Source organism: Centrocercus urophasianus, unplaced genomic scaffold, assembly GCF_019232065.1.
Source record: "Centrocercus urophasianus isolate 14NV4802_14NV808 unplaced genomic scaffold, USGS_Curo_1.0 seq_10, whole genome shotgun sequence".
NCBI lineage: Eukaryota > Metazoa > Chordata > Aves > Galliformes > Phasianidae > Centrocercus > Centrocercus urophasianus.
Window position 1 is genome coordinate 94,694,324 of NW_024884142.1, and position 25,478 is coordinate 94,719,801.

The window sequence follows — 25,478 nt, forward strand, 5'->3', positions numbered from 1 at the left end:
AGTGCTCTTAGACATAGGGTTTAATTTTTAGTTAGTTTCTGTATGAAGCCAGGAGCTGGGATTGAATGATCCTTGTGGGTCCCTTCCAACCCAGGATACTCTGATGTTATCACTACGATAATTTCACCAAAGGCTTCCTTGCAAACCACCCTCATTTACCTAGATGCAACAAAATAAAACACCAGAATTAAACAGAAGAACAAACCAAGAATACTAGGCACTATTCTGTAAGAACATTTTTCTTTTTTGAGAAAGCAAAACTCCAGAGTTTGAGGTGTGCCTTTCCAGAAATGCTGCACTTCTTCACAAGTCCACAGAAGAAATCATTAAAGAAGACTGATTACAAACTGAAAACAGATTTGGCCCTATCATTCTGAAAAGCACAGATTGAACTGGAAAGAGGCAGATCTCCAAGGCTTGGTGCTTCACATTAACTTGTTTTCTTTTCCAGACAATTTAAGATTGACTCCCTCTACAAAGACACTGACCATTTACTGTGGGAAGTCTGACAAGGTGAAGAGACAGCAGTGCCAGAAACTGAAACAAATACATCGTGTATTTTTGGTTTACTTTTGGAGATTTTGTTCCCCAAGACAGCTATTCAATTACAAAAATACACAATGCAGATCTCTTGCTTTCAAAGACCTGCATATAAAATTGATTTTCTGAATAACTGAAGATAATTCCAGGGAGAGTTTTAAGAGAATTACTGTAGCAGAGGGTCTTTCTTGAGAGAAGCCAGAGAGCATGCAGAAGCGTAAACAGGTATCAAAGATGTCCTTCCAAATTTCATCTAGAAATTGAGACGTACAATATCTTAGAACAGTGCTGATCCAGTCTGATCTGGATTTTAAACACTGAAAGAGTATGACTCTTGCCCTAGTATCTATTACTGTCACCCTCTAACTGAAACAGAAGCCAGGTCAGTATTTTTGTTAATTCTCCAAGGCTGTGCCTGCATTTGGCAAGCACTGCAGCATACCAGGAGTGGAACTACAGAGTTAAACGCCTCAGTGCTGAGGAGCTGACACCCACACTGTGTTTCCTGCAGAACAGGCAGGGAAGAAGCAACTGTGACTTTGCATTAGTCCTAGCCTGGTCCCTTTGACTGAATGCACACTGACTGCTAGAGTGCAGCAAGTGTATTCCAGGAACATGTCTTAGATTAGTCTCATCCAAAAGGAATTCAGTTCGTGCTCCAAAACCTCTCCATAACAAACCTACGTACTGTAAGTGGGAAGTTCAGCACACTCAGTACTATGAGCACACCCTGAACTGACAAACTAACATAGTAATTCTGTTGCACCTTGCTGATCTGCAGGAACCAGTTCAGTTTAAGACTAACAGTGCAACTATCTGCCTCACATGGTCAAAACAGTTCTCTCTCCAAGATTACAACACTCAGGCAGGAAGTGCCAGAAAGAGGCTCACTCTGGAACAAGACAGTTAGTAGTCAGAACAAATAAGCACTTTAGGAGATATATATATATATATTTTTTAACATCAAAAAATGCACAGAGATGAAAACTGACTTATGGTCACCACAGAAGCAAGAAGTTCAAGACCCCTTAACAAAAATTTCTACCAAACAAAGAGAACTTAAATACTTATCACTCAATTGTGCTGCTCAGGATTAGTATGCTCACAGTAAGAACAAAGAAACAAACAGCTACTCTAGAACCGCAATTTACAGACAGGTGAATCATTGTGTATTAACTCCCCAAGACTTTCAGAATAGATTATTTTCTTCTTCATAAAGGATTCTTTTTTAGAGGAACAGTTGGGAGATGAACAGAGAAAGAACTTCTAGTCTCAGAATCCTTCTGCTAGATGTTCTCATTCCTTCCTCGAGATGAATTATATTGCTGAAGAAAATGGGACAGATACTAATTTGGTCTTGCTCCCACTGCTGGGTTCTACTCTGGAGATAAGTTATATATAAACAAATTTCACATGAACCACCTGAAAATTTCAATTGGAGTCCTAACTGAATATACCTCCTGACAAATTCAATTTTTCTCCTAATCTAATAAAATAAAAAGTTATTCCTAGAACTAACAAGCAGATGATGGTACTTCGGTCTGAAGCATCAACCATTTTTTTGTACAGAAAATATTTATTTCACTAAGCTCATGAAGAAAGACTGGCATTTACATCAGATATTTAATACACCAGAATGTATTTGTAACAAAGGCAGTAGTTAACACAAGTCGTGCATTGAGACAAAAATGTTCTCAGTTTAAATACCTGCACCGATCATGGTGATTGGAGATTCAATATATATCCATTCATCAGTATATATACCAGAGTGAACAAAGATAAGTCCATCAAAATGAGCTTCCTGAACTCCACCAAGAGCATCCTCAATGGTATCATAATACTAGAAGAAAAGGGAGAAGTTCAGAGAGATATCCATGCAGAGGTACACAAATATTCTTAAGAATAATTGCTTAGAAACATACCAACATATTTTCTCTTCCTTTATATCTTGCAGGATTACTGTAGAAGTGTTCAGCAAAACCTGGCTTTACATGTGCTCCTTTGTACTGAAATAGGGAAAATAGGTTACGGTAAGTTGCAGACAGGTGGAGCTGAATGCACAGCCAGACATCTGAATGCACAGATAAGGGATCTGTTTATCACTTAACAAGGTACTTGCTATTTTCAGTTAGTTTCAGGATCTAAGTATCATAGTTGACTTCCTACATCAGGCACTCAATTGTAAATGGCAGCACCAAAACCAGAGTCTGAATCTTAAGAGTGACCAGCTCTTAGACAGCCAGAGGCCTATGGAGGAACTGAAATGTGACAATAAACGCTGTGTACCTTATGTGCTCCACAAACAATGCCGTTATTTCCACGCTTTGATTGTAGCTGCTTACCAAAAAACAAACTGTATTTATACGGTGAAAAAAAATAATCCTGTACACCTTCACATCTGATTTAGTACTGCACCAAGATGCCAAGTTCTACTTAATGAACTTCTGAAGTTTAAAAACAAATATACATCACATTGTATAACAGATCAATGTTGATATTTTATTTATTTCCCTCTTCTACAATTTTCAAATATCACACCCAGACATTCCAGTGTTTTGATACTTCGGATTAGAGGTTCAATCACATGCCTTTAAAGTAATCTGCTTAGCTCCAACCATGTCAGCTGTAAATCACTATTTAAGCCCAAGTGATATCTTTCTTTTGCTATAGGAAGAAGTGTATGAATCTCATAATCAGCATGCACACGTTTAGTATACCTGATTACAACATCTCTGAAATCAAGAAATAACTTCAGATATCCCCCTACTGCATAACAACACGGGAATCTCAGCTCCTTAGTCTCTCTATCTCACTTACTTTCAATTCCAAAACCCAAATCATTGCTGTATTGTCAGCTATGTTCCAGAAGTCGAGATTTTTTCTTTCATAAATCACCTTTAAATTGAAATATAAATTAATACTACTGTTACCAGTTGCTGAAAGCTTTCCTTCCAGGGATTCGGATGTTCATATTCTTCTGGATTAATCTGGTAAAATTTACCAGCTTCAGGATGCATCATTGGACGTGTGTACTCAAATACTTCCATATACAGTCTTTTCCTGAGTAGAAGTGTCAATCGCAGAAGAAAATTAATGTACTACACATTCCTCTTTCATTTTAATACACCACACTACAACCATTTATATTTCTTTCCCCAGCAGCATTTGACATAGTTCATGACAACAAATTTGAAAAAGATCAGTACCAAACACTTCAACACTTTCCAAGCAATTTCTCTACTGGACTGACTTCTGAGGTTTGTTTCAGGATCCAAATGGTCACATTCTCAACATGTAATTGAAATGTAGGGAGAATTTCTTTTAAGCTACACTGCTTGTGAAATCAGTGTCTAATTGTGTATTAATTGCAGCAGTGCTTTAGCACTTAGGAAAGCTATCATAAAAACAACAAAACCCTACTAAGTGTGCCAACAATTCTTCTTCACCTTACAAAAAAAAAAAAAAAAAAAAAAAAAAAAAGGCTGAAAAAAATGCATTCAAAGAGAACAAATGATTTACCATATCTCAAGAATGTCCATCATCGGACAGATTACACAAGCTTAAAAGAAAATAATGCTCCAGCTAAAAAACAACTGGATTGCTTTGTTTAGTGTCAGAATACAAATAGCTGCAGTGCCTGAGCTGAATGACATTAGGTCTAGCCTTACTGAATGCCACTGAATCTTAGAAAATGTAACTCAGCTAACAAAATGTCACCAAAATTCACCTGGACAAAACAAAACAGCACTTCTGTGATGCCATACTCAAACTCTGTTATTAGTATTAATCTCTACCCCAAAACAAAGAACAAAAGAAATCCCAGCATATAAAACACACTACTATTCCTTATTAAATAATGTTCATTTAGATCCCGTTAATCAGTGTTCTCAATAACCCCAGGATGAGTGAACTTATATGTCAGAAAACAACCAGAGAATCCAAATGTTAAAACAAAAACAAGCAAAAAAAGAAAAAGAAAGCCAAACCAAACCCCAAAATACGTAACACCAGACCAACGTGCATTTGACATCTAGATATGCATTTCTTCTCAAGTCAAATACAAACCCCATGGAAATGTGAACAAGGTTAAAGAGGGGAAGAACAGAAGAAGTGGCTGCTGAAGGAATAGCTCACTGCATTTTGAAGTCATTATTTAACTAGTATTTATACAACCAGAGAATCAGAAGTGTTACTGTTTAACACGCCTGATCAGAAATTCCTAAGTAACCAAATAAAGCTTGTGTAAACCAGAGATATTGAAATACAGTTTGTTTAAACGCAACTAATTGCAGCTCCTAACCAATAGTTCATTTTCTCCGTTGTCCTGGCATCTCATGCAGCACAGCTTATATTTCTCAAGATAATGAGGAATAGCTATTCACTTACCACAAAATTGGATCATTAGCCAGCTCACTGAAGCGTTTACACACACAAGCTGCTCTGCAGAGATCCTGCTCCAGCAGGTAGGAGAAGATCTTTAGAACCACTTCATCTGGCAACTTTTCCTGAAGATACTGTTCTGCAGGTGCTGCTATTAAACAATGATTTATGTAAGGTTACTGACATATGTAAGCAGCCCAAATTCTGATACACCTGATACAACAAAATACATCGCCAACTTGCCATTTGCAAGATTCCAACTTAAAGTTCAAAAATCTCAAATTTTAAGTGCCCTTCATCTGAATTTGAAGATACAACTAGGTAAATGGTTGACCCTGGTGTCAGGTAGAAGCTATAGATTGACAAAAAACAGCTACTAAGTGTATTTCAGATACGTTGGCTCTTTACTATTAGCTTTGCTGTGGCTCAACTAACCCATACTATCCATGTAATAAAGATCCAGTACCAGAGTCAGCAGTTCAAACGTTATGAAACAAAGGAATTTACCCAAAAGCAGTCAGTCTGAAGAAGATACAAATAAAACTTCCCCACTTCCACACAATAAACACATTATGAAGAAATATGCCTGGGATGTAGGAAACTATCAAGCAGTAAATCCAATATATCCTTCTACTTACTCCTAGTTACGTGTTTTCTCATAAAATTTAAAAAGAAAAATAAAAATGAAGCCAAATGAAGCACCAGTGTTGCCTGATGATGCATTTTTTGAGAAAGGTTTGAGAATATGGCATTCTTCTCATTGCTTTGCAGAGACATCAGTGCACTTGATACCCCTGCCCTTGTGCACATCACATACAACAGCTTATAGCAAAAAGGCCATCTGCAGTCTGCATTCTCATGAGGACCTTCCATGGCAGGTATCCTTGCAACAGGGTCGTTTTATTTTCAGAGGTCATTTGTTTGGTTATTGCCTTTAAGATCTTTTCTCAGGCAGAACCATACAGAACAGCTTCCAACTTTTAGTGGATTTGTATGCAAGGCATTAAGAGCTTCTGCTATATTCATAATGCAATTACATCCATGTAATGCTCCTTGCATTATTAATTTTTTCCTAGAACATCTAAACCAAGGGAGCAATACAACTGTGATTTTGCCTATTATAGAGAGAATGCTGAAGTGACCCTCAGACAGAAGATTACCAAATTTGAGGGAGTTAGATTTGGAAAAACAGTTTTCAAATGAGGTCCCTCTCACATATACAAGATGGCAGAAACTCTGAAACACTGTTGACTCTGCAGTGACTTCCCCTAAACCTGTTCCTTGGGTGACATTCATACAACAGTGCAACAAGTGATTCACAAAAGCCAATTTCCCCTGCTGGTCTTTATAGTAACAAGAGAGGGGCAGAAGCTCTACATACACTCCACTCCAGTCAAACAAAAATCAATGCTGTACAAAAGGAAGAAGTCTCACCATTCTCTCTCAAAATAAATTTTTAAATTGCTAGTATTGATCACGGAGAGAAGGAAGAACCACCAGAACTTCTTCCTCATTCTTACCTGCCCCCTCCACATTAACATTTTTCTGGACCGACTCTTCAGTGCAGTCCTAATTACCCTTGAAAGGCATCACAGGATTGCTGGGCATTGCTTCTGAACTCATCTTTTTCTGGTAGCATTCCAGTTAGATGTGGAGATACAGTCTTAAAAGCTAAAACGTAATGTTGTGAACGCAGGACAGTAAATATTCCCAGAGACCTCCCATGACCTGTCTTCTGCTTTTAACACACTAATGTTTGAGGCATGCAATATTATTTTCCTCCCTAGACAATTGGTTTCTTGATTAAACAGCCTGCAGAACTTCATCTTCCTTTATGTTTACATATAAGTTAAGACTTGACTAAGTTTGAATGGAAAGGGGAAGTTCACTTGTACAGTGTCTCCCATTGCTCAGAATTTCTTTCTGTTTCCTTCCTAGGCCACAACACAAGATTAAAAAAACTATATCTAAATGTGTTTCTGTAACTGGAAGAAATAGTAGCCAACTCTGACAGCGCACAAAAAAAATTCTTCTTGAGGAAAAACCAACAACATCACATATTGCAATTTGCCTAGTAATTTTAACTGGAAGGCATTTAATTAGGCACTACTCACAAAATGGAGTGGTTTTTTTTACAAGCATTTGCTGTCCTCTTCCACCTTTACCTTACTTCCACCTTACTTCCTTCAGAAGTAAGACACTCAAGCTGCCTTTCTGCTCAGTCAGAGGCAAGGTGCAGGTATGTTCTTTTCAGCAGTTTACAAAAACAGACCTTTAAAACTACACTGCCCTACCTGGTGACTAAAGCAGAATTGTTAGTTTTCCAGCTGCCAGGAATAGCAGTACATTATTTCATATGCTTGAAAAGCTTTCATACTTAACCTTCATTTTGTCAATATGAATAAAAGTAAATGTTAAAAAAGACAAAATTTAAGAGGCTCTTACCAACCTTGACCACTACTCTAACATGACAATTCAAATACTGATGACTATTAATCAAGAGCTAATACAGTAAAAAGTTAAAAATTAGAAACATAGCTGACTACGTCATTCTTTTTCCACAGGATGTGCTTGAATTCAAATTCTTTCTATTTTTCTATTTTTATTTTTACTTCTGTTGATACTACAGCATTACCAAGGTGGAGGGCAGGAAAAGTTGCCTGAAAGTGAATTAGCCTTTGTACAGACGTGAAGATTGCCATCCTGTGAATCTTGAGTTGTAAATTATGTATTGTATGGATCCCAATTTTTGTCCATTTAATAGTGAGGACAGTGACTAACAGCTTTTGCTTTGAACACAGGCCGTTAGTAAACATATTTTCTTGCTAAGAAACAGATGTCAGAAAACAAGGCATACGTGATTTTGGATATCAATCTTTAGCAAAAGGAAAAAAATCCAAAAAGGCAGTAAGTTCTGTGAGCCATGGGCCATGGACTATGGCGTGAGAGGAACAAAAGCCCTGTGCAATAATAAACAAAAAGCAAGAGAACAGAAGACAAGTGGTACTGAAGGTTGAAAGACCACAGCGGAAGCAGACATTTACAGCTCAGTTGATACAAGGAGACAGTCAGAACTGAATTTAAAATTTGCTTATGCGTCTGATGTAACAAACACAGCTCAATAATACTTTTTTCTTATCTAAACTTCTATTTTCTTCTTTTTTGATTATTCTACTGAAAAGGGCTTAAGTGAAGTGCTTTGCACGTTTTCTATAACATGTGACTTTCTCATCAAGATGACTATATTCCTTAATCTTCCTGTCTCAGGATTGGAAGCCACTGTCCTTTAGCAACAGGACTATTTGGGCACAGAGTTGCAGAGAAAAGAAAAAAAATATGTCAGAACTTGAAATAATCAAAAAAAACTTTGGAATACTGTCAGGAAGATCACATTAAAATTTCGAAATAGCAACTATTTCAGAGCAGCAGCTGTTCTGAAATAAGGATGAAAACTAGCAATGGTCTTCTTCAGCTTCTGATTCTCATCCAGACGGACACACTTGAAAGCACTTCTTAGAGTCCATACAAGGAAGAATGGTTCTCTGCCCAGACATAACCCTGCATTACTAGACCCACACCTTCATTTCATCTACAGTTCTTAAGTAAATAGATATATGTTCATAAATGATAACATACCATTTCCACCCATGATATTCCAGAAAATCCCATGCTTACTCAGTCACAATAGCTACCATTATCTATGCTAACAACAACAAAAAGGCAAGAAGAAAATACTGTAGCAATTAGCACTGTCACAAATTTAAGAGTCCCATCTCAGAAAACTCAAAGGGAAAAAAGAATAACCACCATCCATATTGTGAGAGATATTAACAGCAAACAGTTTGATAAGAACACTCCCTTGTCCAGCTGTGACTGGTTTCAATACAATCTCAAGAGTACAATTACAAAAAACAGTTTACAATTCCATGCTGGAGAAGCCTCCAAAATTCCAGTACCTTGCCCAAATGAGCTCAGTAATGCAACAAAAGCAACATGCAGCAAACGTGGAAAATTCCCTTTTAAGTGTCATGTGTGGTGCGAGGATTTTATACAAAATTACCCACGTCAATAAAGTAAGGAGGTCAGTAAGAGCATAATGAAAAATGTATCAGAAGAGAACAACCTTGAAGGAAAATCACAAACTGTTGAGAGAAATTGAGCTTATGATAGTAAGTCTTTGCACCATGCTCTCAGTATCAGATTGGGAAATGAAACTGGAATTAAAATTACAAGCTGATGTTTGGTTTTGGTCATTTCAAGTACACAAACCTATGGTTAAATGATTCTTAAATAGTTACAGAAATTCAAAGAGGGAACGACAGCATGTAGGAGGGGATGTAAAATGGAAGGTTTGAAATAAAAATCTGTACTAGGGACCAGATTCTAAAGTCAGACTAAAACCAAGGTTCCAAATCTCAAGGTCAGAACAAGCTTCTAGTTGTCTTTTTACTGAAGTTTCTCAGTTGGAGAAAAGAGCAAAGAAGTTGGGGAGGGGGGCGGGTATCAAAGATGTATTCTGCCCCTTAATCTTTGCACAGTTATTACCTGATAAATCCTGGGATTTTCCAGATACTCTGGCACGTTTAGCTCGGTGACCAAAGTTTTCAGTAGCTGAAGTGGAGGCACCCTTTAACAAAATAAATCAGAATTAATTTGGTCACTAGGTAAGTTACAGAAAACGCTGTCTATTCTGAGACAATTACTACTTCACAGTTGAAACCAAACCAAGTTACCTCCATACTGTTCTTTGTAGGGCAAGCTGTTCTTTTAGGTAGAAGAGTTTTTCTGCGAAGTTGGTATGGACTATTTTGTGCACCAGGACCTGATTCTTCTGCAACCATATCTGCAGGTACATCATCATCTGTCAATAACAACAAAAGTTTCTAAGTTAGAATTGTAGGGTGTTTTTTATGCCATAAAAACCACAGATTCTCAGATAAATGCACCCAGTCAGGCAAGGGTGGGGAAAGTGCTAAAGCACAGGGAATATTTGATGAAATGTAGTTTTATGAATGCTGCGTCCACATTAAGAAGCACATTAAAAGCAGAAATGAATTAACCTCTGTTCAACACACATACATAGTAGCTACACCACAAGTTTTTTTTTTTTTTTAAGAAAAGTGATTAAAAAAGGGTTTCACTTTATTTGCAGATGTTATTCACTATATTAATTTTATTACCCTATTAGCTCAAGCTTTTTACCTCTGTAAAACTGTTGTAACAAGGACCACTGGAGCTTCGCTATTAAACAGAGGTTATTAAGAAAACCCTTAGAAAATATGGCATTTACTTCAAAACTCATGGCAGATTTTTCCAAAATATTTCAGGAATACTTCAGTATATAAATCCTTTGGTACAATGGAATAAGAAGACAGAACATGTAGTAGCTTTAAAGAGGGGAGGAAACGCAGAAAGTGTGATACCATTTTAAGATATTCATTTACTACATTTGATTCCTATATGTAAAATTATATGTATTTTTAATTATGCAACATATCCAGCAAAGCAAGGAACTGTTTATTGTTAGACATCCTACAACTAGGATTTCATAATGCAATTACAGTAATTTAACAAAGACCAACACAAAAGTCTTCAAGAAAATAAATAAATCAAAGCCTTGTTTTCTGCTAAAGTAAAAGCTGTACTTTCTGCAGACACATAACTGTAGGGGAAAAAAATCAGACTTATTTTTTGTTTTAATGCTTTTTCACTTTTGAACTGGATAAAACATGATGTACAAGTGATGGCCAGAAAAACAATACTGTAGAATAAGCAGTTTTCTCGAATGTATTAGCATGAAAAGACAAAACTAAACTAAACCACCATAGCAAAAACACATAGTCTGCATCCTTCAAGTATTAAGACAGTCCATGCTCATAACACAAAAAGTTCTAAAACTATTCTTTCTTTACATTTCCAGATAATAATCTCACGAGCTTTTTTCCCCAAACATAAATTATAAGAGAATTGCATTTATGTAGGTTTATGCACCCTGTCATAGCCCAAGCTGCTATGCTAGTGACGCCTAACCAACAACAGTCTGAAGAAGTTCTCTCAGTGCTTTCTTGCTCTTTTCCAACTCCGCCTTTTTGCTTGCAGCAACAAGAGATTGAGCGCAGTGAGTGAAACCTTCAACATTTTTTTAAATAACAAAACTCCTAAGTTGAGCCAGACCAGCTTACTCACCCTCTGCCCCCCCTGTTACTTACTTGATGGACCCACTAGCACCGGAGGACTTCTCTGTCTCTGAAGGATGCTTATCCATTACACAGAGAAATACCAATGCATGACCTGCAGCGTATGTCCCCACGGCACGGCCAGCACAGCTCTGGCATCGTGCTCCCACTGGAGGCTGTTGATGCCTTACTAGGTGACTGACCGCACCCCCATGATTCAGCCATGGAATTTTACGTGTTTGTGACACCTCTGACAGAAAATATTGTCGTCAAGCAAACCACAAGGCATCAGAAGCGGGAAGAGAAAGCCTACGAGAGAAGAGCTCCCAGTTTCCCTCTCACACAGCCATGGCAGGGAGCTGTGGCTCTGAAGCGGGCCTTGCAGCAGCCCAGAGCAAGGCTCCCTCACAACCAAACTCTGGCACCGGAGTTTGCTCAAACACTGCATGCCTCTATATTCACACCCATATTTCCTTGTCTACAGTCGAACAGAGTAATTATTAATTCTGTTGCTGATCCCTGGTACTTAGGGATTTCGAGCATCTTAAGCCTCTTCTCATTTCACAGTGAACGTGGGCATGTCAGAACAGCAATTTTTTTTTCTTGTTCTTCGTAGTAAATACAATAGCTCAAAACTGCCCCATAGAACACAGGAAAAATATAATAAGCAAAAGAAAAAAAAAAGATCAAAGCGCAGAGGTTTGATCTCTCCGTAGGCGATGAAAAGGGCAATGGGAAAACCCCAATTGGGTTCTTAAAAGAAAACCAGCAGAAGCTGCTGAACATATAACATATTACCACTGCAAAGAAGACAGAAGTCTGTGGGGGTAGCGTGGAAGTAAAGGTCAGTTTGGCTGAAACACGGAGAGACTGGCTAAGCAGAAAGGAATCGTACTCACTTTTTTCACAGCAGATTTAGAAGGATGGCAAGAGTCCTGCTCCAAGATCACCTTCCTAGCACAGATGACATTAAGAGATGCACTCATTCACTCACACTTCACAGCAGGCACTGGAAGAATTAAAATCTCCTTCTTCTATCTGGCTAGCAAGGAGGGCACCTGAGGGAAGCATGGATGTGAGCAGCAAGGCCCAGGAGCAGGGCAGGAGCACTGATGTTACCTCTCCCTAAAGGAGTAACATGACAACACTCATAATTTTGCCTGGAAACCTTCTGTGCTAAGCAAGCATTCTGAAAATTCTCCCCTAGAAACACTCACATAAACGTAGCCTTGTTTAAAGGAAAGAAAAAATGACAGTTTCAATGCCTCCAAAACATTTTGAGAAAACCAACTGAAGTGCAACAGTCCTGGGCTGGCTACTGCATCTACTAACAAAAATAAAAGGCATTATCAATATCTGCTGATGGTAGAAGCGTTTGCCTGATAAAAGCCATTAAACAAATTCAGGGGAGCATGTGTGTAATATTAATGCTCTCATACAACACCTGCTGAAATGATTCCCAGATGCTGTCAAAATTTTAAGTCAATACATTTGTGGCATAAGAGATTAAAAAAGCTGAGTCTGTTCTCAAACATTTACTTGCAATGCTTTATATGAGTTGTATTATGTAAGAAGATAGAAATATTTTATTTGAAATTATTGCTTTTCAAATTAAAGGGTCAAAACCTGTGCCCATAAAACACATAGGAAGATATGCTGCCAACCCGTTGAGATGATAGCCCTCACTACTTTTCACTGCCTAGAACCGCAATGCCTAAGAAAGGAAAAGTAAAGCTTAAGGGAATAGAAAAGGAAGAAAAAAATGCAAAAAAGGACAGAAATAAAGATAAACTATCTAGAGAACAGAACTACATGGCTGTAGTTCTGTATTTGCACTTACAACAGTTACAAAAACAGTAACAAATTGTCAGCACTACAAAAAAAAAATGAGAAACCACCACCATTTTTCTTTCAATAAAAACAGTCTGGGAGCGAGCTGTTAAATGGCTGTATGTTTCAGCAGCACAACAGGAACTCATCCCATGTCCTTGCAAACCCTCCCAAAGAAATGTCACATTCTTTTATGAGCAGATACAGTAGCAAGTAAGAAATGACTGCATATGTGTAAGGTACATTCTACTCCTTACCTGAGAGAAAAACAAAACAAAGCAAAAACATCCATGGAACCTTTCCCACCAGTTCAGGGCAGCATTTAAGGCTTAGTTTATGTTATGCATTGCAGATCCATGTAGTCTGCAGTTTGGAGTGGAGACTGCAGAGGAGACCATGTTCATTCAGGAGATGTCTGAATATTTAACTCATCTTCAAAGAGAAAGCCACTAGCTGGGAATACCACAATAAAAAAATCTCAACAACTGAGGAAAACAAAGTGCAAAGACAGAACAGAATCATTCATTTAGAAAGAACCTACAGGGGTCATCGAGTCCAACTGCAAGAAGTAATTCATTGAAGCAAGACCTAACATCATAATGGCAAGAGCATTTTATGGTCTTCCGTGGTCAAGCTCTAGAAGATGTATGCGTTCTCCCCCCTTCATTTTATGTTTAATGGTAAAAGAAAATGTTGAACTAAGAAGTAAATGAGTTTACAGCTACCAGTAGCCCTAAAACAAAGACTATGATAAACACGGTGGTGTGTTTTAATTATCATTATCCAAATCCTGCAGTACTTTCCAAGCAGTATTCAAAGCAACTTTACTCACACAGATAAAACTACAGAGGTGGCATTTTTCTAAGGTTCTGATGGCACAGGTGAACAAGGACCTTAATCTCTGACAGGAGACAAGGCTGTTTGGAACTGGAAGCAAGAAAAAGATTCAGATATCTCCATTCTGAGTTGCAGGCACCAGTCTGTGATGGTAACAAACCTAAGTCAAAGACTGCATGCTTTCAGAAGGACTATAGAAAGATCAGACTGAACATACAGAATAAAGTGATTCTGCCTTCTGGAAAGCCACAGCTAGACAAAACAACCATTACTGACTGCTAGGATACTTCAAGCATTCATACAATTTCTAAGCTGATAATAAACCAAAGATATCTTCTTCTCTAACACTACCCAAAGCTTATTGTAACAGTCTATTTGATAAACAAGTCTTAGTGTGTTCACATGTGGAATTTGTTGTATATGAAGATAATTATTTCTGTATGAGAACTGAAATTCTCGGTACTCGCATAAAGCAAAAAAATTATTTTTGGAATTTACATTTTAAGGTTTTAAACATCAATAATCAAATGAGACAGCTTATTACTCTTTGGAATTAGGTCATGCAGTGTAAGATAACATGATGACCTAAAAAGTGTAAGAATAGATCGGATTGATGCTCAACTCTATTTTTATTTGCTCAAAAGCTTGCGCTCTACAAGACATCTATTTTTATTTACTTTTTTTAACCGCAAGGAAGAGGATGATAACTATACAGAGTACTTAAGACTCAGAATATTTCTTCTGTTCTTCGGATGCAATGAAAATTAACTTATCTAAGAATCCAATCTTTTCTCCAACTCAGCTCATAGTGAAGCTCATTACATCAATCCTTATGTAGGTCACCCAAATCAGATGAAAAGGAAAGCATTCTGACAAAGGTTTGTGAGGTCAAGTTAGCACTATCAAAATGCTGAACATTAAAATACAGCTTATATACACAAGGCAAAAAGTTAAGTTCTTAGAACTGGCACTAAGCAGGCAAAGTAAAAGTTGACAACAGGGAAAGAAACTGGCTGCAAGCCCAAAGCTTGTCCCCAGCTGTACTTCTTTAAAACTTATGGACAGTCATGAGCAGCTATTCACATCCCAGCCTTGTCCACAAGGGAATTCATAGTCTAAAACCATCTACCACAAAGCCATGTGTGGACACTAATTTAAAAACCCACTCAATACTACGATGAATATTTTCTTTTCAGAAGGCAGGAGCAGAAAGTGTTAACAAGGATCTGATTCGAAACTCTGGTTTCTTTCCAGAAAACGTCCTGCCACTCTCGCCATTATACTAGCACCCAATTAAAGAAAAGTGAAAAACAAATACATTATCATGTGTATTTTTATTAGACACACAGAATAACTGCACAGGTGCCTGCATACTTGAACTGCTTGTTGGATAACTCATTTTAGAAAAGGGAGGAAAGCTTTCCTAGAACTAGCAGCTCTAATAATCAGCCCTGGCAGGTTTCAAACAATAGTACCAACAGACCAGAGTAAGATAATGTTTTTCCTCTGTACGTTTCCCCAGCTGATAACAGCATTACATCAAAGTAATAAACAGAACTCCAGGTGGCTGCTTTACAATTATTTTATTAAGGAGTTCCTTTCCTGCTTCATAGGCAGCTTGACTCCTGCTCTAAGCTTTCTTTGAGAAGAGACAAGGATCCTTTTTTGGATGCATTCCTCGTTAACAAAGCAATACTTTCAAGGCTGTGGCCTTGCTGCACGGTTCCTTGATGGTACCGGGAAAAAGCTGACCAAGTAGATTTTAAGGGTGCAAGAATGCAGTGTTTAAGCACTACATAAGAAAGGTACTTAGAAGCCCATCCTCATTACATTTCTACCAGTCGAGAAGGTCATCCTCCTCTTCAGCTTAAACACAGCAACTTTCAACTCATTAAAAACAGCACAGCCAGTGACAAGAATAAAGGCATCCCAAAAACACACTGAAAGAAGTTCGTGTGTTTTATTCTGCATTACAGCTGACCACAGCAACTGTTCTGATCAACCACCATATTTTAGCTTCTGGCTGTATTTCAATGCACCTAAACACGAGCAAAACAAAACCTTTCCTCCTCATCTTCCTCCCAAGAAAATTCCTACGTTCTGAGGAAAAGGCATCCCAACCAGGAGATCTAAAACAAACAGGAGGCATATGAGACAATATATTATTCCCAATAAGCATAACGTAGCTGATCTATTAAGCAGAAAGGTCACATTCTTTAATTACACAAAATCTGGATATTAATGATAACCATAAACTACAAAGAATGCATTAGGAGTTTACAAATAACTCTCCTTAGCAATGCTAAAGAACGTATGTCAGGTGGGTTTTGTGTGTCTGTTTCTGATATCTTAAAAACAAAAAAAGTGGGGGAAAACACAGTACAGGAGTGAGCAATTCAGTGAGAGTGCAGAGATTTTACTTGAGGTTATCTACATCTGCAATCTCAAGCTCTCTAGAGCCTCTAACCGATCCATTTGCAGAGATTCTCTTGCAGTGCACAGGAAGCTAAAGAAATCAGTCTCCCCTTGAAATGACAGGAAAGTTTATGTGTAATAAAACAATCCACATCGCTAGGAATCTCATTATGACCATCACTATTGCAACTATTCAAGCATAACTCCCATAGAGCATAATCTCAGGGCACAATCATTTCACCCAACTTTCAGGAAATGAAAGCCTCCCACAGATCTCTTTGCCACGAACCACGTCTGCACAGCACTGCTGTAATGCTGGGAGGGGTGGTGGCAAAATCCCCTGCTGCTACCCCCAGCAGCAGATTGAGAAATGCTTGCCATGCAGAACCATCTGCCCTGCTGGGACTCTATCAGAACTGACTGACATCTATCAATACATTGGCTCAGATGGAACCCAGTTATGTCAAGGAGCAGTGATATACTGAACTAGCAATTTCTTAAGATTCTGTAAAATAAAAGTTTCTGAGATGCCTACCATGACAACTAAGGGCAGTCATCAATCTGTCTTGCAGCAGCAAACAAGCCAAGAAATAGGAAAATTAAATCAAGACGTAAGCTGAAATATTTCAGAATTTGTTAGACTAATAGGTGGAGTTAAGACAACAGATTACATGCAAATCAAGGAGTGTTCTGGGACTCATTAATAATTATTATAGAAATTCTACACATATCTGGAGAAGCTTGCTGCAGAAATTTCCCTAGGGCTAGGTATCTAACTACCCTCAGACTTTGCAGACCAGCAGCCAAGAGTGACTGAGAAGGTCTCCTTCCACAAGAGATTTCTTTTGAGCATCAATATGTCTCTTCATAGTTAAAACATTAAACAGAATAGAGAATGGCCAGCAACAATGCAAGTTTGGGCTCTGTTTAAGAATCTCTACAGGTCAATCTCATCCATTTAAGACTAGAAAGAAGAATATTTAAATTGGGAAGTGATTGGCCCAGAATGTACATGACCGTGACAACAAAGTTAAAAGGCAAGTGAGATGAAAGACCAGACAGCTCTTCCTGTGTGCTGGAGGTGAGATGGGCACAGCCAGCAATGTGTTTACCTCTCTAAGAAGGAAGAAAAAACAGCCCACTAGTGTTTAAAGCTTACTGGTTTGAGCTGTCATTCCTTTCTGTCTGTGCCTTACAATTATGTTACAGTAAAGGAAGAAAAAGCAAAATTAGCCACCAACATAAGCACTATGTATAATTTAATGTTACTGTAGGAAAACAGGACCACCACGAAAACAGCACATTTTGATTAATGGGTTTTTATAGATCCCAGATAACATTTTCATGTAGTCTGCTGGATTGTTTTGTTTCTGAAGGCTACAAAACCTTTTTTTTTTTCTTTCAATCCCTACTGGTACAATCACATACCGCCCACCACAAGAAGTTTCCAAGTTGTATTTGGCTGCAGTTGCCATTTACCTAAAACCGTTGGTCCAGGAGGAAGCAAAGGGCCTCCACATGGACTCAGACCCGGTAACCTTGACATAGCAGGGAGGGAAAAAAGGACACTTTGAGAGAGTAATACCCATGGTTTTGGATATCCAACAGCACGTCACTAAAAAAAATTAACTGTGAACTGCAAAAGTTCGAGTACATGTTCTGCTATCTCTCCTGGCTGTTTCTCCTAACTCACCATTACGGTGATATTAAACACATGCACTGCTTCCTTCTCCCTTATCCACAGCCCAAGTACCACCATCAACGTTCATGCTATTTTGAATGTCATGGTGGAAATGGAGAATTACAAACTACCGGCATTTGAACAGCCTGACAAGAAACAGTGTGCTGAAAACCTAAAAACACTACAGAACAAGGAGGAGAAGAAGACAGGTAGGTAGTGGGAGGAAATCGAAGCAAGAATCCCCATAAAGTACTGGTGTTTTGGTGTTTTGCTTTGAGCAAAAGGAACAGAATCTCTACTGCAGGGGTATTTACTTGTAATCTGACTTTAAAAAAGGCCATTTGATGATGATTAAGACAGCAACAATAACAAAAACAAAGCAAGCCTCATTTAGCCTTGGCTCTATCAAAAGCATGTTGCATTTAACATAGTTTGGAACGATCCTGCATTTTTTTGAAGACTTGCTCTGAGTCAGACGAATCTGATCACTATTTACTCAAAACTTTTCAAAATGCCTTTCCTAGCATTCTATTACTTGAATTACAAACTCCAAAGTGCCTGACAAGAGCAGCAAAGCATGGCTCTGTTTAGCTGCAGGGAAATGACTGCGTAAAAACAACATGGGGAACTACAGCAAAACTAAGCAACATCAGGGCTTGGAAAGAAAATTCCTTGTTTGTCATTACTTATTTGTTAGCATGTTATGTTCTTAGGATGGGTTATGAAAGTTAACACCAAATTATAAAATACCACTGTAGTTGGACACTTCTGATTTTGTTAGTGACAGTAAAAATGAAAAACTACCATCAATAACAAGTACGGCAGGAAGAATGGCCAACAGTTCTCAAGAAAGCAAATTGTATAGAACCACCAGCTGTATTCAAGCCTTCTACTCCAGGAGATAAGACTAAAAAGGTCCTCTATTTGGTTTTAAAACACCAGTGCATTATGCAAATACAAATTAGATGAGCATTATGGTCTGCCTTCCATCCCCAGCACGTGTTATAAAACAAGTGTCAGGAAAGCTAGAAACAAAGTTATGTATTTGATGCTCAAGGAAGCTGCAGTACAGAGAGGATTTCCTCTTCCTTGCTCTGTGGGACAAGGATCCCCGAGCACCTCAACCCTACAGTCACTACAGCAGCTACTGAAGTAGCTATAACTACAAAGTATTCACAACATTTCAGAGACAAAACCAGCAAAAACTAAAACACCAGCAGCCATAACTGCTACTTTATGTGCATACGTGCGTGGAAGAGGTGCAAGAGGTAAAAGCCAAAGTGCATTTAACATCTATTGTGGCGTTTTTTGGCAGCTAATTACTGATTTATTTAAAAATAAAATGTGAAGTAAAAGTGAAGAGGCGGCTTCAATTAAGTTTTCAAATTGAGATGTGTTCACAATGAATTCTCTCAAGTTTAGAGCTTTGCAGGTGATGCCCTGTATTTAGATGAACTATGTATCACTACTGACAATATCTTGGAGAAACTGTTTTTCCCGTGGTCTCAATGTGGCCAAAGCTCTCTTTTAGTAAGCAATACAGAAACATGATCTGATGAAGAAAGTAATAATTGCCAACAGCTTCAACTGCAGATTTTTTTATTTGAAGATGAGAGGTGTTTGTAATCTGTACTTCAAATTTACTCTTAACAGCATTAAGAGAGATGATGAAGTCATAAGCTTGGTTACCTGACAGCAAGCATAACAGCAGAACACAACTACCAATCTTTCCACACTGTGTAAGACATCCAGAAGTAACTGCTGGAAGTTTTCACCATGTTGGTTTTCTTTCCTCTGCTGCCTTTTCCACCCAGTCCCTGTGTATAACCACAGCAGAATCCTGAACTTTGCTTCTTGTTAAACAGCTGCTCATTCTTATGCACCCAGCTTTCCATTCTGCTTAACTTGCGCAGTTCTGGGAGTTCACCCATTTTACAACACATTTTATTGACAAAACTGTGCACCTCAATACACAACATCTCCTTTCATGTCTGGATAGTACCATCACTATCGATCTGCATTGCGTATTTTCTCTCTGGCACATACACAAAGCATGGTAATTAGAGGACAAGATACTCTGGCAATTTAATGGACTAAACACATGCAGGAAAAAGTGAATCATTAAACCCTTTGTCTGACTGTATGTGCATTTTCTGAATGCTTTTGAGACGGAACAGTTTATCTGGAAAATTAATGATAATATTAAAAGATATCATGAGTCCCCATGGCAGCTGCCTCACTGGGACTGCTCCGTCCTACAAGTACTGACTCCCCTTTTCCTGCTCTCTCCCATATTTCCAAGCGTTCCACAAGCCTGTGCCGCTTGATCCTCTCTGTTTTACTTTTTCAGAAACAGTAAGTGCTGAACAAATACATGCAGCCTGGAAACGCTGCTCTTCGCATGTGCACAGCTGCTGAGAATTCTTCTCCAAACAATTCTGATTATATATACAAAAATACATCATAGAAAAAGTCATGTATACGGCCTAGGAGCAGTTCCAAGCTCACTGATCTACTTCACACTTCACCAAAATAATTTTGCCTGGTGCATCAACTAACTGGTTTGGTCAGTCGCAATACCTCAGTAGAGGAGGGCTGCCACTCTTAATTTACTGTTGTTTTTAGGTCATCCAACTATACCCTTAAAAGGCTGCAGGAATAAAGAGTATTAAATTAGAAAGGAACACCACGCTGCAAAACAGGTGAATGGCTAAAAAGCCTTCTGGTAAGTTTTGTGTGACAGAACCTTACAGGTAATATTTGAATGGTTTGTCCTTCAAAATAGATAATTATCTGAAAAATCAAAAATAAAAACCTTATCTTACGTCCAAAAGTAAGGGGAGAAAGCATGAAGGCACTGGAAGGATTTTACAAACAAATAAATGAACAGAATTTCATCTGAACATAATGAGATGCTTCTTTACTGTGTGGGTGACAGCACTGGCACAGCTTTCCCAGATAGGCTGCGCAGTCTCCTCCTTGATGGTCTTCAACAGCCACCAGGACATGGGTCTGGGCACCCTGCTCTGGATGGCCCTGCTAGTCCATGGGCCAGAGCACATGGTCTGCAGAGGCCCCTTCCAATCTAAACCATCCTGAGAATCTGAAGCAAACTTCAACACCTCTGTATTCCCTTCTCCTCTCTGCAAATCTGTAAGAACCCAGCCAAAGCTACTCTTGCCACTCAGAGTTATCCCAGCATCCTGACATGAATGACCAAATCAAAGTACCTAACAAGAAAACTGTTGTCTCAATAATCACACAGCTCTCTCTGACAGCTTGTTAGGAGCATGGCCATGTAGTTAGTGAAGAGAGAGGTCACCATCACAGGACAATTAAATCATCGCTTGACTTTCATGCGCTGAACAGTCAGGCAACCACTCTCCTACAGGAGATGCTCTGGGCTCCCAGTCATCTTCATGTCCCTCTACTGGACTCTCTCCAGAAGTTCCCTTCCTTTCTTCAAAAGGGGAGCCTAGAACTGGACACAGTATTCCAGATGTGGCTTCAACCAGAGCACAGCAGAGAAGGATGATCACCTCCCTCACCCTGCTGGCAAAAAAGATGCACCCAAGGATACTGTCAGCTTTCCTGGCCACAAGGGCACACTGCTGGCTGGCAGTCATGACCTTCACAACTGTAAATTCAAGTATGCTGGAACACACTGAAAAAACCCCACAACTAAGATCCATACCAGCTAGAAAAACAGCATAATAATATATTCAATCTCCTACACCTCTGTTCTAAATTACAGTCAATTTGCTAAAAGTGAAACCACATGCAATAGCTCTCCCTTACAAGGTATGTTCTCAAACTAATGAAACTACAGGCTGCACTAAGATGGTTATATAACACCAGTGAATTAAATTTATTTTCTTTGCCCTATTTTCTGTCAGTCTTGGTAATCATCACCCTAGTTTCAGCTTCGTTCATTGAGTGATCCTGTCACAGTCTCACTCGTTCCTTACTTACCAACCTGACACACCTGCAAACTACTCAACTGTTCCACTGTTACTCATTTGTAAGAACACCTAGAGAGACAGCCATGTTAGTCACTACAGACATAGCAGGGAGGGAAACCCAAGCTTACCCTGATGAGCTTTGTAGACAGGTTCACAAGCACAACTGGAACAGCAGAAGATAAGCACACTAATTAATTGAGCCTTCCACCCCCTCCACACAAGCACATACCGGCATGCTGACCGTGCAGTTTTGCAATTACATGAACAATGTTCATTTCTCTTTTTCCCTGCTGGCTTGCTAACAGAGAAAAGAGATGGCCATAAGCAATCTGGAAGGATGGCCACATTGGTTAAAAACCCTGTTCTCAATGACTTGCCTGAAACTGACAGAGCCAATTCAGAACTGCCATCTCAAGATGCTTTACTTGATTCACGAGCATATGAATGATTAATGTTTCCCAGATGTCTGCCAAGAAGGTTTTAAAAGACACTGCAACTTACATTCTTTTAACTGCTGCTTCCTTCTAACATCACTGCTATACAATGGGAGTAGAATAGGTGTTTTATTTGAATGCCTTTGAATTTAAATACTGCTGAAAACTGCTGGTGACAAGAAAGAAGAATCTACTGGACACCAGCTTCCAACATTAGATCTGAATTAATTTACTCTCTGCCAAAGCTTAGGAGAGCAATTCAGCACCAGAAGTCCTTCATTTCATTAACTACAAGTAACTCATTTTTCTTTACTGGACTTGCAAACTATGCAGAAACAATTGTGGTCATTAATCCATAATTGAAATTTTAACAGAACAGCCACTATTCCTCTGCAAGATAACGAAAGCATCTTGATGTCACACAAGCAATATGTGTGTTTCAGAAACTTACAACCCCCCACAAAAGGTATATGGATAGCAGTTAAGTTTGTCAAGAGCACACACATCCCATGGTTTCTCTGTGCTCTCAAGGGCTGGACAAGCAGGCATTATTCAAAACCTGCAAAAGGTGAAGTTTCTGGACAGCAAGAATAGAAGGCTACTTTGAAATATGGATTACATCTTGAAGAACCTCATCACTGTACAGTAGCTATCTGACAGCATTTTCCCCTCCCTTCACCTGCTACATGTCAGAGCATAGCCCACCACTGATGTAAACTAACAAGAAAGGAGCATAAAAATTACCGTGCATCTGTCAAACGATGATTAAAACTAAGCAGCCTGATTTGATGATCACTCAAAGAGGATTCAATCTTTGATGTGTAACACCTGACAGTCGGTGAATTATTTCTTGCCAGTGCTGTGTGGATCTTTGCTACTGGCAAAGGATAGGAAACAGGCCAGAGCCAGAGCTACGATAGAATGAATCCTCACTTCCAGTCTATCAGCACAATCGACACCAGCAGCAGACTGATGCACTCAAGTACCTACAGGAACATTCTGGAAAAACATTATTGTGGCTGGAAGTGTGCAGTCACAAGCAGAAGTGAACGAGTAAATGAAACAAATGGCTGTAGAGACGTATTTCCTCCAAGAGATACCTGAGGTGCTCCTTAAAAGTGTAGAGGAACATTTCTGGAAAAAGACACTTTCAGAAACATTTCCAGGAAAAACCAACAAACAAAAAAACCCCAAAGCTACTCAGGCTCTGAAAGGACCCGCAGGAGGTTCCATCTTTCATTGATGGAAGTTTGAGATCTCTGTCAATAAACAGGGATGCATTTCTTACATAGATGCTAATCTTAAATGCAGAGGAGTGCCGGGGCCTACTTCATCTTGCCCTTGTCCTTTCAACTTTTCCTGCGTTTTGATCTTGGAGAACTGCAGTGCTTCAGAGAACACTGGTCAATGCCAACAATTCAGCTCCAATCCTACGTTAACCATCACTTCTATAGACAAAGAGATTTTCACTGACAGTTGCCTCAAACAAAGCCTTGCTAGAGTGTCCAACTCTTTCAAAAAGAAAACCTCTACAAAGCATCTACAAATTGACTGTATATTTTAGACAGACTTCCATAACTAGACGATAATTAAGGTCCCTTCTGACCCAAGCCATCCATAATTCTGAGAGTCCTGCAGAATTCAACCTTAGTACAGGAGGCTCACAAAACTCATCAACTGTTAATTACACACCATCTAGAATAGTATTCCTTGACTTCTACTCATTGTTTTTGTTTTCCCAGTAGCAGAATGGGTATAATGTAAATGTTCTGCTATCTATCAAGGATATTTTACCACATGTACAATGAGATTTGCAGTGTTTTCTATTATATTTTGTTTGACAACACAGAATATTAGACATCTTTGATATATTAATGTTTAACAGTCACTAAATATTGACTAAAAATGTATTCTGTCAGCTTGAATTCTCAAGATGTTTATTCACAAGCAATATTCACTTTAAAAAAAAACCTGTTTCTGTTCTGTAACACTAGAATCAACAAAAAAAACAGTAAAAATACCAGTGCATTTGTTCAAGTCACATTAGTTCAGATTTAACTTTTCTGTGTAGAGCAGCTATTAGAACTGACTTTTAAGGATAAATCTTCAAATCATTAGCTTTCACAATGCAACAGGCCTCACAACTCTGAATTAATCCTGAAGTTTTCTACAGGAATCTTTTCCCTCCATATATCAACATGTGTCCTACACTCCAGGTGTCATAAATACACCAAGAGAGTTAGCTGTCTTATGGTTAGCTGGTTACTGGGTTTCTCATTTCCAAACTCAAAAAACAGTATCTTGGTAGGAAATTCTGCCTCTAAAAACTTGTTAGCTTTTAGAGCAACTAAAAAGGAGAGATGGCTACCATTAATTCAGCAAGAGCTGTAAATCCCTTTCCAGGCCATTATTTTTGTTCTCACCGCCCCAGTATGAATAACGATGAATTCCACACCACCGTTTTCCTTTTGATACACTTCCTTCATTTTCTGCTTACCTTGTCCTCACACACTGTAACAGAAAGTGTGAGAAGAGTTGCTATTTGTTTTAGAAATCTGCTGTTATTAGATATCAATCATATAGAAAAAATATCTATTAATACATATAAGATGATCAAACAAAATTTCTGTTAAGTTTGAATTTCAGTGTTTCTGACTACAAATTTCACTTGCAGGGAAAAAAAGAAGGCAGCGAAAGAAGACTCAAGTGTGCGCTGAGCTGTACACAAATTGACCTGCTGCAGTTGTTTTCCCCAAATATTCTTTCAAAGTTTAAGTCATAAGGCACTCAGAGTCTGAAGACTTCACAGCACAATCCTTCAGTATACGCCACCTCTTCAGCCAGGACTTGCTTTTTTGATAATTCAGGCAGAGAAGAAAAACATTCTAGAGTATATCCAGCAATTTCTAAGATTCACTGCCTTCAATTCCTACTCACAGAAGCTCAGCACACTTATCCTCCACATCAGTAACCATACAAAACACTGCAGATATCTTTGCTGCCTTTTTCTCTTCAAGTTCCCTTCAAATCTCCATTCGAAGTGCACCCAACAAATGAGCTGCCTCTGTGTTTTGACCACAAAGCAGACTTCTCTGAGGCTGAATTGCCTGCATTCAGCTGCTCTCTTTTAAGGCCCCAAAGAGGCTGAAGGGCATCCACACTGAGTAAGGACACTTACTTACGTTTGGTTGTCCTCGACCCCAGCCATCCTTAATTGCTAAAG

At 38.7% G+C, this 25,478-nt stretch overlaps 1 protein-coding gene across 3 annotated transcripts in view; it reads right to left on the bottom strand.

Annotated features, from left to right (window-relative positions):
* Positions 1-25,478, bottom strand: part of FBXO11 (F-box protein 11) — a 64,378-nt gene that overhangs the window by 22,329 nt on the left and 16,571 nt on the right. The window contains exons 1-7 of one of the 3 annotated variants that reach the window (XM_042830419.1): positions 11,996-12,003; positions 9,654-9,781; positions 9,466-9,547; positions 4,927-5,071; positions 3,471-3,600; positions 2,463-2,546; positions 2,248-2,380 (exon numbers count right to left, since the gene is read on the bottom strand). In XM_042830419.1, the coding sequence (XP_042686353.1) occupies positions 2,248-2,380; positions 2,463-2,546; positions 3,471-3,600; positions 4,927-5,071; positions 9,466-9,547; positions 9,654-9,761 (682 nt within the window). In that variant the 5' untranslated portion in view covers positions 9,762-9,781; positions 11,996-12,003. Of the gene's footprint in view, positions 1-2,247; positions 2,381-2,462; positions 2,547-3,470; positions 3,601-4,926; positions 5,072-9,465; positions 9,548-9,653; positions 9,782-11,995; positions 12,004-25,478 lie in introns of those variants that run through there. The other 2 variants (XM_042830412.1, XM_042830404.1) reach the window with 2 other exon arrangements.